Source organism: Talpa occidentalis, unplaced genomic scaffold, assembly GCF_014898055.3.
Source record: "Talpa occidentalis isolate TD23 unplaced genomic scaffold, MPIMG_talOcc4v2.1, whole genome shotgun sequence".
Classification (NCBI taxonomy): domain Eukaryota; kingdom Metazoa; phylum Chordata; class Mammalia; order Eulipotyphla; family Talpidae; genus Talpa; species Talpa occidentalis.
Window position 1 is genome coordinate 121,803,891 of NW_026555331.1, and position 19,067 is coordinate 121,822,957.

At 39.0% G+C, this 19,067-nt stretch overlaps 1 protein-coding gene across 3 annotated transcripts in view; it reads right to left on the minus strand.

Annotated features, from left to right (window-relative positions):
• Window positions 1-689: 689 nt before the first annotated feature.
• The window catches only part of PUS7 (pseudouridine synthase 7), a 53,160-nt gene continuing 34,782 nt past the window's right edge, over window positions 690-19,067 (minus strand). For 2 of the 3 annotated variants that reach the window (XM_037511346.2, XM_054692535.1), the window contains exons 10-16: window positions 15,456-15,517; window positions 14,458-14,618; window positions 13,427-13,553; window positions 11,360-11,461; window positions 6,910-7,039; window positions 5,995-6,086; window positions 690-4,943 (exon numbers count right to left, since the gene is read on the minus strand). In XM_037511346.2, the coding sequence (XP_037367243.1) occupies window positions 4,804-4,943; window positions 5,995-6,086; window positions 6,910-7,039; window positions 11,360-11,461; window positions 13,427-13,553; window positions 14,458-14,618; window positions 15,456-15,517 (814 nt within the window). In that variant the 3' untranslated portion in view covers window positions 690-4,803. The remainder of the gene's footprint in view (window positions 4,944-5,994; window positions 6,087-6,909; window positions 7,040-11,359; window positions 11,462-13,426; window positions 13,554-14,457; window positions 14,619-15,455; window positions 15,518-19,067) is intronic. The other variant, XM_037511354.2, reaches the window with a different exon arrangement.

A 19,067-nucleotide genomic window follows, 5' to 3' on the forward strand; every position in this document is an offset into this window, starting at 1 on the left:
GCTTTATGTGCTAACCATTCACACAACTTCCTTTTACTTCTCTGTGTCCTCATTCTCATCTCTGAAACCTCAATTTATAGTACATGAATTTGAAATTTAAATCTAAATAGAGGCTGACGAGGATTAGCTTTGCATTATTTAGAGAGAAAATTGCAGGATGTCATCCAAATTGCTTAAGGAAAGCGTCAAGCATCCTGAAATACCTCACAATCTATTATCATATTATGAGCTCGCATAGCAAAAATGTTTACTCCCGATCAATGTACTACTTAATTTAATAATCTAGCAAGAATTTCAAAACCATATTTAACTAGTCTTATGCCCAACCTATATATTCCCAACTTTACAAATTAAATCTTAATATTTAGGACAAACTTACCATTATACCAGTGACATACAATAAATAAGTGGTCTTTCTACAACTTCACTGTCTAATACGGTAGCCATTAACCATAAGTGGCTACTGATCACTAGAAATGTGGTTAGTTCAAATTAAGAGGTGTTACAAGTATAAAAAACACACTGGATTTTAAAGACTTAGTGTAAAAAAAAAAGTAAAATATTTAGACTTTAATAATTATAAATTGAAACATTATTTTAGGTATATTGATTTAAAAAAGTTTTTTAAAATTCATGTTACCTGTTTGTTTTTATTGATGTAACATGGTTCTAAAAAATTTCAAATCACTTATGTAATTCACATTATATTCCTATTGGATTGACCTGCTCTAGAGAAAAATATAGTTTTTGAGGGAACAGTAAATATTCACTAGACTCTCCCACTGTACCTTGTTACCATCTCTTTCACTCCCTTCTAGAGTCTTGAGCACTGGTGGAAAAGTTGTAACACAAAGACAATACTGTATTCCTATAAGACAACATCATATGGCGCCTCTTAACCATTCTTGCTTTTTGCAGCTGCTGCTTTCATAAGAAGTGATAGTACATGCCAGAAGAGGAGGAAAGATTTAATTACAGCAGTTAATCTGGTGGATAAACTTCCCATATGCAGCAAGATGGTCACAGAGCTTTAAGAGTGTGACGAAACCTTGGGACAATATATCTAGCTAAAAACAATGGCAGAAAAGAGAGAAAAAGAATTATAGGTGATGCTGGAGAAAGCCAGAAATTGAGAAGCATGGATGCAAGTTTAAGAGGGAACTCTTAAATCAACACCAGCCCTGGATATAATTGCAATGTAACCCCACTCACACATACCCAACATATATTGTTTGTCTTTAATCATTAGCATCACTGGGTGCCACATCTGATCAAAGTAGACTCCTCTCTCTTGGTTGACTGATTTGTCCAATACAGTCCAATACAGGAACCACTAGTCACATATATGGTTATGGAGCAGTTGCTGCGTGGCTAGAATAGAATTTACCCCAGATTTTTTTCTGAGCTAAATCTGACATATAACATTCTAGTTTCAGGTGTATAACATAATAATGTTATTTGTACATATCAAGAAATGATCATAGTAAGTTTAGACAATATTTGTTAATACAGTTACATTTTTTTTTTACTATGGCTTCCTTGGTGGTAGGTGTGGTGTGGTTTGGTAACATATACCAGATGTGATTCTGCGTCTCTGTATCATACACAGTGTTGTAAACCAATGTTACATCAACTAAAACATTAAACAATTTTTTTTCTCCTGATGAGAACTTACAGGTTTATTTTCTTAGCAACTTATAAATACGCAATACGGAACTGTAGATACCATGAACACTTTAAATTAACCCCATGTGACTAGCGGCTTCAGTACAGGGCATCAGAGCTGGCCAGAAGCACAGGTGTTTTCTGCAAGTGTTAGACCCTCAAGATTTCCAACTGCATCTGGACTTTCTGAAATACATTCTCAGTGAAGGAAGAGCACCAGGTGATTCCTAGGAACATTAAAGTCTGGAAAGTACTTATTCAGATCAGGGGTCATCTGAATGTACTGGAGCCACCCTCCGACCCCCTCCTTCTCCTAGAAACAGTGTTCACACTTTTTCCTCAGATTTTCCAAGAAGTCCATGATACAAAACTGAGATGTTTTATCTTATAGGAATGTTGTCCCATAATGTGGAAAAGCAGATTTCACTGAACAAAGAAAAACCTTAAAGTATTCTTGCTATGCAAACTCTTCAATTTATGAAGGTCATTACCTGGCTATCAGCTTTGTAGTTCTTCCACTGTGCTTCCACTTCTTCATGTATTACGAAGTATACACTCCTGGCCTGTTTTTACTTTTCAAAATACCACATATACACACATTAGTACAAACTAGAATTTACATATCACACACAATTTTGTATTATGCACAGACTCCCACCCTCTTATTTTTTTGTGCAAAATTGGCCATCAAATAGATTACAGTGCAAATACCATTTTATGCTAATTTGTACTGCCTGGGACAACTGGTGAAGTTTTAAGTACTGTTGTTCTGCTGCTACCAATTTTTTGGTTGGTTCAGGAATCAACCAGGACATATTTTTATCAGGATAATGCAGTCTAGTTATTATCTACAACATGACAGCATGAATAAAAACAGAATAAGTTTGATTATTTTGCTACATTTTCATAGTAAATAGTGCTGGTTTTACATTACAATAAAAACAACAGGCCTTTATTTCTTTTAGGCAAAAGTTTAGGAAACAAGATAAGCTGAGGATAAGGTTGCAGTTGCTTTCAGGCTGTGCAAATTTGCCTAAGAGGAACTTCCCCTTTTGTTAACAATCAAATGTCCTGATTTCTAAGCTAAGGCAATAATGTATTACAAGTTGAGCAAGTGCCTAGAGTCTCAAAACCACTCTAAGAAACCCCCTTTAATCAGTACTCTCCCACTGGTGTTTAAGAGGAGATATGTACAATCTGGTAGATAGCTAATGCAGGAAAATGAACTCATCATATATTAACAAGCTAACTTCATTCCCAGATGAAGATAACATAAATTTAGCCTCCCCCCTTTTTTTTTTAAAAAATGTAGATTTATAAATGCAAAACCATTGGATGTACTTGCAATAAGCACAAGTAGATTACTTTAGAAAATACTCTCTCCACCATCAATTTGATGAAAGAGAACAACCTGCTAATGCTGAAAAGTACCAGCAGATTATCATTCATTTAATAAATTTAGCCTTTGTGGGACAAAGGATTCTTTAGAAATCTGTCAGCTAAAAGGTGAATTTACTACAATATTTCTAATCTTTTCTAACTTCCACAGGGTGATAGACATCACTAAAAGACAAGGATGAAAAATAGTTCTCAATCTTGCTTCCATTGCCAGATTGAGGACAAATGTCACTCGCACTCCCATGGTGTGATATTCCTAGTAAAGTAGCTTTTTCTCCATTCTTTTCCTTTCCACTCCAGCGAGCACACTGGAAGGCAAGTAAATGGTACAATTAGAAGAATAACCTTAAATTCAGTATAACCTGGTTGGTTGGTCGTATCACTTTACTCTTGTATTATCCTCATGGTATCTCATACCCAATCATGACACATCTTTTTCTGAGAATCCTTTCATCACTTAGTTTTTTGCATTCAGTCAGGGCCAAGATTCTCATTAACACTCAGTTTTAGAATTTGTTTGATTTATTAACATAATCAGCGGATAGGAGTTTTAGAAAATATTTATTATATTTGGTTCTAGAAATTATAGAAAATAAAAACTGGTACAATTAAGTCACATACTCTTGGAAAGGCATATATGTCCATTCACACCAGAGAAAAGTTTTATGCAATGCCAGAAATGGAAACTACCTAAGCAATCAGTGGCAAAGGCTAATGCTGCAGAGGGGAGAAGCCCTTGTAAGTTTCCTTCTGTACTATTACTTACTTTTGGGGAAATATCAGTCCAGTGGAAAGATTTCTGAACATAAAAGGCACGTAGAGTAAAAATTAGACCTTAGCTAATAAAAATAGCTGCACACGTTTACATCAAGAAAAAAAGGCCCTATCAAGGTGGATTTCTTGCAAGGCAAAGATAATATAAATGCAAAAGCTATTACAACTAAATATCTAGAAACACTTACCTGAACCTGGTACATGAGCTAGATAATGATAATCACATTTGTGTTTATAAGCCTCTAGATGTTTTATCATCATTTAAATAAGCAAGAATACAGTTTTTATATATTCATGGTGGGGGTGCTTTAATTATTTACCCACATTTATTTTGGAGTATTTTTTCTTAAATTGCACTGTGGTGTATTGCATTAAAAATTCCTGTTATCTTTCAAGAATATAGCAAAACCTAAAACTGATACTTTAAACCAAAAATCTATTTTTTTTTAAGATTTTTCTATTTATTTATACAAGCACTGGGGTACAGGCCAGAGGTGTGGGAGGGTGAGAGACTTCACCAGAGATGGAGCAGGGAGCAGAACAGGCAGAAGGACTGAAATACACTGCTGAGGGGAGCAGTGGGCGAGACAGGAAGGTCTGCCACGCCATGTGGGAATCGCCCTGGCCAGTTGGGAATTGAACAGCCTCACAGCGCTGTGCTCAACCCACTATGCCACCAGGGAGGCCCTCTCTCTTTTTTTTTTTTATAATTATAAAGCCTGTAAAGCTGAAATTTTGCTATGATTTAAGCACCTGAAATATATTCTGATCAATTTACATTTTCTGAGCTAGAATTAGGATTCTCAGGATTTGTATATGTGTATAAACATTGCAAATTATTTAAGCTAATAAAAACTTGAAAAAATACAAATAATCTTTTGCTACAAAGATCCAAAATCCACATGTTGGTCTAATGAGCACAAAGCCAGCAAACACTTTGCATTTTCTCATCTGTGGACACAGGACTTAGCGCAGCCAGGTGGTATTCAGCTGGGTCTGGTTCTTGATGCTGGTATCCATTTTTAGCACTTCTCGAATGGCCATGGTAGCATAGGTAGAAGGAGGAAGAGAAAAATCCATCTTCAGAGCTCTGTATTTGCCTTCTGCTGGCAAGAAAGAACAGTCAGAAAACTAAGGCAGCTGCAGACAAGACTGAGGCGAGTCATATTGTCTCTACACAAATAAAAGAACTGTGCTCTTTCTGAAGATTTCCATTCCCTTGGGGGCCTCAGAAAATGAGATGTGGAAGTAAGAGATCTGTGAGGGTTTGACCCAGCTGAGTCTCTACGGTAATTCTACCTGGGAACTTTCATAAAAAGGTCAGGGCCTCCCTGGTGGCACAGCGGTTGAGCGCTGGGCTGCGAAGCTGCCCGCAGCCTCTGCAGCACCGGTTCGATCCCCGGCTGCTCCCCGGCCACCAGAGGAGGGTCCCACATGGCGCGCAGACCTCTCCTGCCACCCGCTGCTCCCCTCAGCAGTGTACTTCGTCGCTCTGCCTGTTCTACTCTCCACTCTGGCTCTGGTGAATTCTCTCACCCTCCTGCGCTTCTGACTGTACTCAGAATAAAATAAAATAAAAAAATAAATCTTTAAAAAAAAAAAAAAAAAGGTCAGACGATAGAAAAGCACAACAGAGAAATGCACGTCAAAAAAAAAAAAAATTGGAAGGCAGGGGAAAACAGACAAAGGAACTGCGACAGACAAGAATTCAAATGTAATGCTTTTGATTCTCTTTCTGGATTTTCACTCGATTTGATAATCTCTATGGAGAGTGGGGAGCAAATATGCTAATAACCGAATTTCACAATCTTCTTCATCTCCCCCCCCCCAAGATTTATTTATTTATGCATACAAGAATTGGCCAGAGGTGTGGGGGGTGAGAGGATTCACCAGAGACAGAGTGGGGAACAGAACAGGCAGACTGACCAAAATACACTGCTGAGGGGAGCAGCAGACGAATCAGGAGAGGTCTGCTGCGCCATGAGGGTAGCTCTCTGGGAGGGGATTGAACTCATGCTGCAGCGGCTGCGAATAGCTTCATAAGTTGCATCTTAACCCCTTGTGCCACCAGGGAGGCCTGAGAGTTGTTTTTTTGCGTGCATTTGTATAAGAAAATATTTCAAAGTTGACAAGGAGCTGATGACTGAGTAAACTCACCAGAAGCAAAAACTGGTGGCGGTTTCCCTTCTAGATTGTCCACATCTGTGTTGAAGAGTGGAATTTTAGGATCATCATATGCAACAACTTCCCTTCAAAACATTTAAAGAAAAACAAATGTAAACTTTCACAGAAGGAAGTAACCTGCTTACCCCCATTTGTTTGGCAAGGAAAACATGTTAAGTCTATTATAAATAATTACAGGTAAGACAATATAGTACAAAATAGGGTTAGATTTCATATATAAGTATTATCTTTATATCACTGTATAGTAAGATGCCAGACAATGGCAGCCTACATAAATAGTCACTCACAAGGAATTGCTCTGGGTGGGGGGTGGGGAGGGGAGATGGACAGAAGATGACATAAAAATCTAAATCTGCCAAGCTCTCCCCACAATCCAGGGTAGAGAGAGATGGAGAGAAGAGATGGCAAAGGCCAAGAGAATTAATTTCTTGCTAACAGGTAAGTAGTTCAGGATTTAATTTTTTTTATTATCAAATAAAGCTTAAGATAATTCTGTAAGTATTACATTATTTTAAAATGAGTAATGTAATTATTTTTTTCTCTGTAGCAACACACGAAAATGACCAGATTGGGATTTGGAACTCACAGCTAATTCTGAGCAAGGAAATTTGGGATAGCTCTGTAGGCAAATGTCAGTTTCTTAATAATAGGGAAAAAGTTCATTTTCTGCACAGTCTTCCGTAATTCGGTACTGTTAATAAAACATAAACTAAGCCACTTTCACTATTTAGCATTTATTTATTTTTGATGATTTGAGAAATAACAAGTAGTAACAGTAGATGAAATACTTCCATGCCAGGTTCTAAACATGAAAATTATATGTGTGAGGCAAAAACTTAAAATCTTACATTGTAATTTGTTTCTGTTTTATTCCAGACTATTACTTACCAGCTGACATTCTGAGGACGAATAATGATCTTCCGGTAGGCTCCTGATAAGGAATAATCTCGAATTTTGTGTCTCATGTTGTCAATATCAAGATTATCTGCTGTGAGCATTTCCCTGTAGGCTTCACTAACTAACATAAAATGCAAAAAGTTAGTTGGAATGCAGTTTGTTAGCAATCTACCTTTAATTAAACTGCAAAAAGAGTAACATGTAAATCCATTTAGATTATCTGAACAAAATTAGTCACTCTAATTTATTTATTTAAAAAAGATTTATTTAGGGCCTCCCCGGTGGTGCAGCGGTTGAGCGCCACCTGGGGTGTAAGGTTCCCAAGCTACTTACAAAAGGCCACTTCACCAGAAGTTGTTAACCTACAATTCATGTGTTCTGAGTAGGAAAAAACCATACATGGAGGCCTCAAACTCTTTCTGGAAGTAGTAGTTATAAATAAATGCATAAAAATAAGAAACCTGGGAAAACCATCTGGCTCACCCTCGCACCTGATGTAGAATCTTTTTTATAACATCCGAGAAACAGTCATCGAGCTTTGACTTGAACATTGCCATCTACGGAGAGCCACTTCTTCGTGAGGCATGCAGTTATTGCAAACTTTTTCCTATTCTAAGCTGAATCTGTCTTCTTATAACTTCTGGTGACCATTTGGAAGAGAGCAGATTAAATGCACTCTTCCACATATAGTTATTAGTACTGGACCTTAAAGTCATGTATTTTCTATGCCAAACAATCCTCCCTACATCAACTGTACCTCCTGTGCCATTTCTGTATTCTAAAGCACACTTTGTATCTGTCTCACAGTAACTGGCTTATGATACCTCAGATACTTTTTTTTCTAATTTTTTAAAAGATTTATTTATTTATTTATACAAGCACTGGGTATAGTCAGAAGCGTGGGAGGGTGAGAGAATTCCCAGAGACAGAGTGGGGAACAGAACAGGCCAACTGATGAAATACACTGCTGAGGAGAGCAGCGGGTGAGACAGGAGAGGTCTGTCGAGCCATGTGGGACCCTCGCCAGTGGCCGGGGATCGAACCGGTGCTGCAGAGGCTGCGGGCAGCTTCACAGCCTGGCGCTCAACCGCTGCAACACCAGGCAGGGGAGGCCCTACCCCAGATACTTTTTTGCAGACTACTGTGAAAATGGATCTTTCCTATCTATATGCTTGCTCTCTGAATAGACATGTGAGAACTTACATTTAACCCTTTCAAACGCCCCCTGAGTTTTCTGAGTATTTACTTTTTCATTAAGATTTTTTTAAATTGGGCCTCCCTGGTGGTGCAGTGGTTGAGCGCTGGGTTGCAAAGCTGCCCGCAGCCTCTGTAGCGCCGGTTTGATCCCCGGCTGCTCCCCAGCCACCGGAGGAGGGTACCACATGGTGCGCAGACCTCTCCTGCCGCCGGCTGTTCCCCTCAGCAGTGTACTTCGTCAGTCTGCCTGCTCTATTCTCCGCTGACTCTGGTGAATTCTCTCACCCTCCCACGCTTCTGACTGTACCCAATGCTTGTATAAAATAAATAAATAAATCTTTTTAAAAAAAAAAAGATTTTTTTAAATTGATGCATAGAACTGGGGTGTAGGCCAGAGGTGCAAGGTGTGTGTGTATGCGTGAGTGTGCATGAGAGGGAGGATTCACCAGAGACAGAGTGGGGAGCAGAACAGGAACTGCTGAGGGGAGCAGTGTGTGGGACAGGAGAGGTCTGCTGCACCATGTGGGTTAGCTCCCTGGCCAGGGAGTGAACTCATGTACAGTGGCTGGCACAGCTTGATAGCGCTGAGACTTTAACCCCTGCACCACCAAGGAAGCCCCCTAAATACTTACTTTTCATATAATTAACTATTTTGTGTTATACAATTTGCAAATAGGATATGCAGCTTTCTTTACTCAAGGTACTCATTAAAAATGTTGGATGTGGGCCTCCCTGGTGGCCCAGGGATTAAGTCTCAGCACTATCACCACCACTGCTTAAGTTCGATCCCCAGCCAGGGAGCTAACATACATGGCATAGCAGACCTCTCCTGTCTCGCCCGCTGCTCCCCTCAGCAATGTATTTCAGTAAAGCCGCCTGTTCTGCTCCCTACTCTTTCTCTGATGAATCCTCTTAACCACCAATATTTCTGACCTATACCCCAATTCTTCTATGCAAATATAAAATAAAAAAAAGTTCGGTAGACCAGGCTCAAGGAAACATTTCCACATGACACACTAATGAAAGCCATGGGGATCCCTAAACAGAGAATGGTGCCCAGCCGGGCACCAACTGTATAAATGTCCCATAGCAACACCTCTGAGCTGTAATACCTGTGAACCTGTAGTGATCAATCACAAGCTTATGAATGGCTGTCAAAGGCTCAGCTGAATATTTGTTTGAATTGGTCTTTACTCAAGTTCCTGATCCTGAGGACAAGAATTAGGAAATAGAATGTTTCTGTTTATTTCCTTGGAAGGCTACGGAAATGTGGCTTTGAGCATCCTAGTGCCTTCCCTCTGACTAGTTCCTAGCATGGCTATCTGGGGTTCTCACCGCTGTGCTGTCTACACATAACAGGCAACTCACACTCCACTCCACTAGCCACCTCTCTTATTCATTTCCCCCTTTTCTCTATTCCTTTTTCCTCAGTGATGTCCACTTCCCAGATGTATCAGGGGCACAGTAACTTGATTAAATTAATCAAAATATAAGTGCCGAATTCTTTTTTTTAAAAAAAGATTTATTTATGTATACAAGAACTGGGGTATAATAGGCCAGAGGTACAGGGGTTGAGAGGATTCACCAGAGACAGAGCAGAACAGGAAGACTGACTGAAATAAACTGCCGAGGAGAGCAGTTGCTGAGACAGGAGGGGTCTGCTGTGCCATGTGAGTCAGCTCCCTGGCTGGGGATCAAACTAGTGCTGCAGTGGCTGTGGATAGTTTCATAGTGCTGAGATGTAACCCCTTGTGCAACCAGGGAGGCCCCAAGTGGTAGATCTTACTTCACTTTTATAAGTATTTGTATTATCAAGAAGATTGTTAATCCTAATCATTCTATAATTTACAAAAGCCCTATGAATATAACATAGTTAAGTCAAGTCATTCTGGGCTCTTGAGAGAAAAGACAATTTAACAGGGGGCCATTCCTAGACCCACAGACCAGTCCTAGTCAGGAATAAACTTCCAGAGTTATTCCATGAAGTTGGTCCCAGGGTAGAGCTTTCTTGTTAATCAATGTGTGAATCCCTGAACAACAAAAAGTTCCAATTCTGCTGCCCACCTCCAGCCGCCAGCGGCTTCTATTAAAGTAAAAGAAAGAATTCTTGATAGCTTCTGGGTAGGGAATTCTAAGTTTTCACTTTATAAACTTCTGAATTTAATGACTTTTTGAATACCATGAGCAGATATGAGTTTTTTTAAAAAAAAAAAAAGCTTACAAAACATAAGGTTAAAGTACATATTTTTTTTAAAGTACCATTATTGATTCACTTTCTCAATGTCTCTTTCTAATCTCCCCCTCTTTTTTTTTAAAAAAAGATTTATTTTATTTATACAAGAGCCGGGGTACAGGCTAGAAGCGTGGGAGGATGAGAGGATTCACCAGAGACAGAGGGGGTAACAGAACAGGCAGACTGACGCAATACACTGCTGAGGGGAGCAGCAGGCGACAGGAGAGGTCTGCTCACCACGTGGGTTGCTCCAAGGCTGGCGGGGATCGAACCAGCACTGCAGAGGCCGCAGACAGCTTCACAGCGCTGCACTCAACTGCCTACGCCACCAGGGATGCCTTCTTTCTAATCCCTTTCTATCCTTACTATGAATTAATGAATTTCAGAAGTTAGAAAAAATAATGGCAATAACAATTCTAGTAACCAATACCAATACTGCTATTACGAATAATATCGTCTCCACCATCCAATTTCTTTTTTTTTTTTAAGTAATTTTTTTTTTAATAGAGGCATGTTTTATTTATTTATTTGTTTGTTTGTTTATACATGCACTGGGTACAGTCAGAAGCGCAGGAGGGTGAGAGAATTCACCAGAGCCAGAGTGGGGAGCAGAGCAGGCAGAAGGACCGAAGTACACTGCTGAGGGGAGCAGTGGGCGGCAGGAGAGGTCTGCGCGCCATGTGGGACCCTCCTCCGGTGGCCAGGGAGCAGCCGGGGATCGAACCAGTGCCGCAGAGGCTGCGGGCAGCTTCGCAACCCAGCGCTCAACCGCTGCGCCACCGGGGAGGCCCACCATCCAATTTCTTAATTCAAGTTATCCATCTAAATACATCCCATTTTGGAAACTTTCACAAGTAAACATGGTTTATGTATTTGAAATCTAAATATTTTTTCAAGTCTGATGGAAATCCAAGTTCAAAAATTATACTTAAGGTACTGATGCCACCCCCTAGCTGTCAGTGGCTTAATTATATTAGATTTTTTAAACCTTTCCTCATTTGGGTAACTTACTTTTATGTTTTGGATAGATAACATCGAAACCAGGCAAGGGCATTACCACATCATGGATGGAGTAATTATTAACATCTTCTTCCTCAATATAGGTGGCTGTGGCTACAAATTCACAAGTGAACAATAAATTAAAACTTAATAGGCAACATTTTCAAGAGCTCCACTTCTAAACATACACATGCCTAAGAAGTCAGAAGTGCAAGTTGGGACAAGTCCTGTAGCTGAGGAAGCTTAAAAAAGTTAAGTTGGTTACCTTTCTGTCTTTTCTATTCTACCTAAGAAATAAAAAATTCAAGGATTTAGAAAAAAATAGAGCTAGTTAAAAGATCGTTTATGTATTAGCTGTGCCCTCATTCTGAGGGAATGCTTGCCTTTTTTCCCCCAGGGGAAAAGAACTTTCATACAACTAGTGTACAAAAGAGACAACAGAAAGAAAAGATAAAATCTTCCATTTCTGAAAAATAGCCCATCAGTCCAGGAAGGCTTGCTTTTTAAAATCAGCTCCTTTTTGGAACTCTCCTGCACTGTTGGTGGGAGTGCAAACTGGTCCAACCACTATGGAGAGCTGTGTGGAGATTTCTTGACCTACTAAACATAGAGCTTCCATATGATCCAGCAATTCCACTCCTAGGTATTTACCCAAAGGACACAGAAACATCAATTCCAAAGAGCACCTGCACCCCTATGTTTATAGCAGCACTATTTACAATAGCTAAGCTTTGGAAACAACCCAAAAGCCCAAAAATAGATGACTGGATTAAGAAGATGTGGTACATATACACCATGGAATATTACTCAGCATTCAAAAAAGATAAACACATGCAATTTGCAGCAACATGGATGGAGCTGGAAGGGATCATGCTCAGCAAAATAAGCCAGAAAGAAAAAGAAAAATACTGGGTGGTCTCACTCATAGCAGGAACCTAGAAAACTTAAATAAGGGACCAGGAAAAAGAATAACTATAAGAAAGAAAATATCAAAATCAACAAACAACTATGAACCAGAAACACTCTATGGGGGGCGGGGGGCGGGGAAAGGAGGGCTTGGGTCAAAATAAGGGGGCTGTAATTGTATGGGGAATATAAAAAATAAAATTTAAATAAAATGTGAAAAAAAAAGTGTTAAATTCCATGAGGTCCGGAAAAAAAAAAAATAAGTAAAATCAGTTCCTTTTTCCTTTTTAAATACAAAATGCTATTTGGAAAGTTATCATGAATGAATGCATTTTGCTAAAAGAATAAACAATTGAAAAACCAGTCTGTATTTAGAGGATGAAATGTGGTAACTGAGGGGAAATGAAACACTAGATGTAATCAATACTGGATAGGGAAAAATGTTGTAGAAGAAAAAATATTAGAATTTCTGGACAAGTCAAAAACCTTTGTGGACTGATTGGGTTCCCCTACAGAGGAGGCTGTTTTAGCACAGAGGGCAGCAGGGCAAACCAGAAAAACATGGACTTCGGAAAGAGACAGACTTGTTTCTGAATCTTAACCTTTTTCCTTTAACCAGCTGTGGGATTTGGATAAGTGACTGAACCTCATCAGAAGAATGGAGAGAACTCTTCACAGTAAAACTACAAGGCCTGGCACACAGCAAGGATTCAACAGCAGATGGGGTTGTTTGTATGTTTACAAATATTTTAGGCACAGAGAATGCATTTGCCTTACGGTACATGATGGGGCTGTGTAGAGGGACTGACTGTCTGGTACTGACTTGAACTCTTTAAAATTGGGGGACAAAAGCTGTGAGGTTAAAGTGCATCTTGAAAGGCAGGGAAGTCTTTGCTAAAATCAGATGAAAGTTTAGAGAGAGATTTTAGGCATCATTTCATCCAAATCCTACCCTCATTGAGAAAGTGGAGGTTCAGAGAGTCACACATGTACTCAAACCAGAGATTAAAGACAGAACTCCAAACTAGTCAGTCTGAGCTTACAATGCCCGTGGATTTCAAACTTACTAGAACATCACTCTTTGTTAAGTAGTAGCCAGGCTGGGTTTTAAAGCCTCCAGTGTAAATGAGCTGAGCCTAATTCAGGGAGTAACAATGCTATTCGTGTTTTTACCTCCTTTAAGTACAAGATCCCCTGGAACAGGTTTTAGCCCATACTCTTCTATTCTCTTGCTCACCATGTTATTCCACACGTAGCTTTGATAGCTATGAATATACATTAAGCGATTATTTCTTGGTATCTGGAGGGAAGGAAAAAAAACAGGCAAAGAAAAAAAAATCTGAATATAACAAGTACTGTACTTTCCAAGACATCTTACTTGTTTAGTGGCTGATTCATAGCAACCAACTTTAGAGATGAAAGTGCCCAGACTAAAGGGGATTCACAATCAGCAGCAGCTGCAGCAGTTCCAGTTTTGTATTCATGGTGCATACATTCAAGCAAATAGAGCCAATGCTATGGAATTTATACCCTATGTCAAAAGCATGGCCTTTTTTTTCTCAAGGAATTTACACATCAATTACAGAGCTACGGGTGTTTTCTCCCCCATAATTCTATCCTAACTGATTGAACTGACAACTAATTTCATGCAAGAAATCTTGTTTTTGCACAGCTGGGCAGAATAACTATAACTTAAGAATTAAATGTTAGCCTCTTCCAGATTATGGATATCCAAATATTAGAAGATCACACTTGCCAAGAATGATCTGGATACTCCCAAACCACCACAAAGACAATAGACTGAAACCCAACCATTTAGACCCCTTACTGGGCAAGCCTCTCCCTGAAACAGATTACTGATCGATCCTGAAGAATGATCAAGAAATGGTGGATTTTGAATTTGTCAAATACCAAGACACTTAATTTTATTTAAATTTCCCTGAGGATAACATTTTCCACACTACTGCTTTTTTTCATACCACCAATGTTAATAACTACGATCTATACGCCCACACCCACCGCCGTCCCCCATCACCATTCGGGGTCTGAACAAGGATCACTCAGGTAAATACACCTCTCAGAGATCACCAAAGGATCCTTATTTACCTTCTGCTCATTCAAAATTTAGTAAAATATCTAAAAATAAAAATGAAAAAGCATTAAACCACCTCTAGTCATTGCCTGACTTCACAAGTCGCACTCACTATGCCAAATGCAGAGACTATATTCTTCATTCCATATTTTGAAAGTCCTCGAAGCAGCTGCCCTTCCACACACCTTTTGACAGGTAGCTTTCTGAGGGCAGCAGCTGGGTCCTTGGTCTTCGCCCATTCTTCCCTGCATTTAACCAAGTACCCCTTTTCGGCTAGGGGGAAAAAAACTGTGATGAAACAATTTATCCAATAGAAAGATATACATAACTTAAATACTTCATAGAAAACACAAATTTAGAAAAGACTATTTGCAATATATGTACTATGGAGAGCTTCAGCTCACCTGAAAATAACCATTAGAAAGAGAAAAGATGACACACATAGAAAGTTTATGCAACATGTGATAGCCCCAGGACTCAAAGCCAATTACTGCTTGTGACCACAGCTGATTCAATAAGACAGAACTTTGGTAGTCTTTTCTTCTTTCTACTTCTATTGCATTATCAAATTTAAAATTTAATGGGCCATTTTCCTTAAAATCAGATAATGTTATCTCTTCTAATTTACTAATAAGTAATTACCCAGAGTAGCCTTAATTGTTTGGCTAATTTGTAAAGGAGTACATAAACCCTTTTTCATAAAGTATGATTTTGTAAATATTTTCTGAAAATTTAAAATAAGCTCTTTAAATATCTTCACTGTGTTTTTGCCATGTCTTTCCATTATATTGTGCTTTAACAAATTAACCATAAGTGAAATTTGCTGGGATTCTATTATGTTCAGAAATTCAGCAGATCTACACAGAAAGGAAGCACCTATTTGCGACTTCTTAAATTAGATGGACTAAGACCTGAAAACAGGATATGATACATTTCAAATATATATAGATAAACTTATAAAAAACAAAAGGAAATAAAATATTTTCTTTTACTATGAAATTTCTAAAAATTCTGAAATAATTACCCCAATTTGCAGTTTTTATTCAAAGCAATTCCATGAATACATAGTCATACATTTTATTTTTTTCTTCACATGAATTTTATTCTCACCTCCAGAACGGGGTTTCAATATTAAGTCCATGACTTCAGCCCAGGAATTTTGTAGTATTGCTCTAAAATTAAACAGCATTTATTTTACTTAATTGTGCACCATATGATACCTAAAATTTAAGGTGAATTTTATATGTTCAAATCTGTGGCATCAATAAATTATATTAACTTTACATGTTTTACTGTACTTTATTAAAGCAAGCATAAAAAATTAATGTGATGATAAAGTCTAAAAGCCAAAAGAACCTGTACAAAGATAAGAAAATTAAGAACATAATGCTTATCATAACATGCTACAGCAGTATCATAAGATGCTACAGCAGTATAAATACTACCTAGCATGCTTTAAGCTGTTACATATATTATTACCTACCTATAAAAATCAAAGGTAAGTCTTTATGTACCAAAATTTATTTGAAATGTCTCTAAATAGTTCTTCCTCTGTTAAATATTTCTTGCCTAGTTCTTGCTTAGTACACAGAATAAATACAACTTGGCCTTCTCTAGTCTTCTTGCTAAAATGGAAACAGCTTCTTTCTAATTATAAAAGTTATATATGCTTTTTTAAAAAATATTTTATTTTATATAATTTTTACAGTATTTTTCATCTGTGCACAATGTATGCATTTTCATTATGGTTATATTCCCCATAGAGTTGCATCCCCCCTTATTTTGACTCTAGTCCTCCCCTCCCCCCATCATAGTATGTTCTCTGGTTTATAGTTGCTTGTTGATTTTGATTTTTACTTTGTATTGATTAGTCTTTTTCCTGGTCTCTTATTTAAGTTTTCTAAATTCCTGCTATGAGTGAGACCATCCAGTATTTTTCTTTTTCTTTTTGACTTATTTTGCTGAGCATGATCCCTTTTAGCTCCATCCATGTTGCTGCAAACTGCAAGTGTTTATCTTTTTTGATTGCTGAGTAATATTCCATGGTGTATATGTACCACATCTTCTTGATCCAGTCACCTATTTTTGGGCATTTGGGTTGTTTCCATAGCTTAGCTATTGTAAATAGTGCTGCTATAAACATAGGGGTGCAGGTGCCCTTGGAATTAATGTTTCTGTGTCCTTGGGGTAAATACCTAGGAGTGGATTGCTGGATCATATGGAAGCTCTGTTTAGTAAGTCAAGAAATCTCCACATAGCTCTCCATAGAGGTTGGACCAGTTTGCACTCCCACCAACAGTGCAGGAGAGTTCCTTTTTCTCTACAACCTCGCCAACATTTGTTGTTGCTAGTTTTTTTAATATGTGCCATTCTCACTGGTGTAAGATGGTATCTCATGGTAGTTTTGATTTGCATTTCCCTGATTACAAGTGATGTTGAACATTTTTTCAAATGCCTGTTGGCCACATGCATTTCCTCTCTGGAGAAGTTTCTTTTTAGCTCTTCTGCCCATTTTTTTTTTTTTAAACTTTTTTTTTTTTATAGAGGCATGTTTTTATTTATTTATTTATTTGTTCGTTTGTTTCGTTTATACATGCATTGGGTACAGTCAGAAGCGCGGGAGGGTGAGAGAATTCACCAGAGCCAGAATGGGGAGCAGAGCAGGCAGAAGGACCGAAGTACACTGCTGAGGGGAGCAGCGGGCGGCAGTAGAGGTCTGCGCACCATGTGGGATCCTCCTCCGGTGGCCGGGGAGCAGCCGGGAATCTAACCGGCGCTGCAGAGGCTGCGGGCAGCTTCGCAACCCAGCGCTCAACCGCTGCGCCACCGGGGAGGCCCTCTTCTGCCCATTTTTTGACTGGATTATTTTCTTTGTTTTTGCTGAGTCTCATCAGCTCTTTGTAGTTTTTTCTGATCAGTCCTTTATCATTAGTGTTGTATGCAAAAATTTTCTCCCAGTCGGTGGGGTTTCTCTTTGTTTTGGTTATTGACTTCTTTTGCTGTGCAGAAGCTCTTTAATTTGATGTAGTCCCAGCTGTTGATCCTTGCCTTCACTATCACTGCTTTGGGTGATGTGTCTGTAAACATGTCTTTGAGGTGCATGTCATGTAGTGTTTCGCCTATATTTCCTTCTATGTGTTTTATGGTTTCAGGTCTTATGTCTAGTTCTTTAATCCATTTTGAGTTGGTTTTTGTGCATGGTGTGAAGTAGTAGTTAAGCTTCATTCTAAAAGTTATACATGCTTCTTACCTCTCCTGATTTGCCTGCTGCTCCCTCGGCAATGTACTTCAGTCTATTTGCCTGTTCTGTTCTCCACTCTGTATTAGGTGAATCCTCTCATTCCCCCACACCTCTGACCTGACCTGTATCCCAGTTCTTGTATGCATAAATAAATAAATCTTTAAAAAAAACCTAAACACTGTTAATACTACAGAATGCATTTTATCTTTTAAATATATCTGTAAGTATATGCAATTTTCCCCTCAACTTTTATAAATCTTTTGTCACACAGACATTATATTTTGTGTATCATACCTGGAAAATTTTCCCATTCTGATTTCTGGTCTTAGATGAACAGGCTTATTAGAAAGATGAACTAAGGTGTCTACCATGGATGTTTTTGTAATCTGGGCAGTTAATAAACAGTAACTGCTTTCAAATTGTGGGAGGAAAAAAGATTTCTGGTCTCGGATTCATGCTTAGAAAGGCCTGACCTATCATAAGAGTAAAGAAATCTCTTCAATTAGTTTCTCTGCTTTTCTAGTAATTAAGCATTTTTGTTTTTCACATTTAATCAAACGGGATATTCTTGTATTAAACTATATAGAATACTGTTTAGTATCTATGCATGTTATCATATGAATTTTATTATTTTTTAAAAAGATTTATTTATTTATTTACACAAGCACTGGATATAGTCAGAAGTGCTGGAGGGTGAGAGAATTCACCAGAGCCAGAGCGGGGAGCAGAACAGGCAGAAAGGACCAAGGTACACTGCTAAGGGGTGCAGCGGACGACAGGAGAGGTCTGCGCGCCATGTGGGACCCTCCTCCGGTGGCCGGGAGCAGCCGGGGATCGAACCGGCACTGCAAAAGCTGTGGGCAGCTTCGCAACCCAGCACTCAACCGCTGCGCCACTGGGGAGGCCCTATCATATGTATTTTAAATTTATTACTGCAATGAGTTACATTAATAGATTCCCTGTTTTTGGCCATCCTATAGTCTTGGAATAAGTCAAGTCTTCAAATGTACTCCTGGTGACACTTATTTAGCTGAAAAGTATGCAGCAACTCTTCCAAAAAGATTATTGTACTAACTCAGAACTAGGCATTGGTCTGCCAGTTATCACAGAAAAGCACTTCTATGCTCAAAAAACCTTTGCTATCTGGGTGGCCACTTGATTCTGTAAATAGCTTTATTGGGGGCCTCCCCGGTGGCGCAGCGGTTGAGCGCTGGGTTGCGAAGCTGCCCGCAGCCTCTGCAGCAGTTCGATCCCCGGCTGCTCCCCAGCCACCGGAGGAGGGTCCCGCATGGCGCGCAGACCTCTCCTGCCGCCCGCTGCTCCCCTCAGCAGTGTACTTCGGTCCTTCTGCCTGCTCTGCTCCCCGCTCTGGCTCTGGTGAATTCTCTCACCCTCCCACGCTTCTGACTGTACCCAGTGCATGTATAATAAATAAATAAAATAAATCTTTAAAAAAAAAAATAGCTTTATTGGAAAACAGC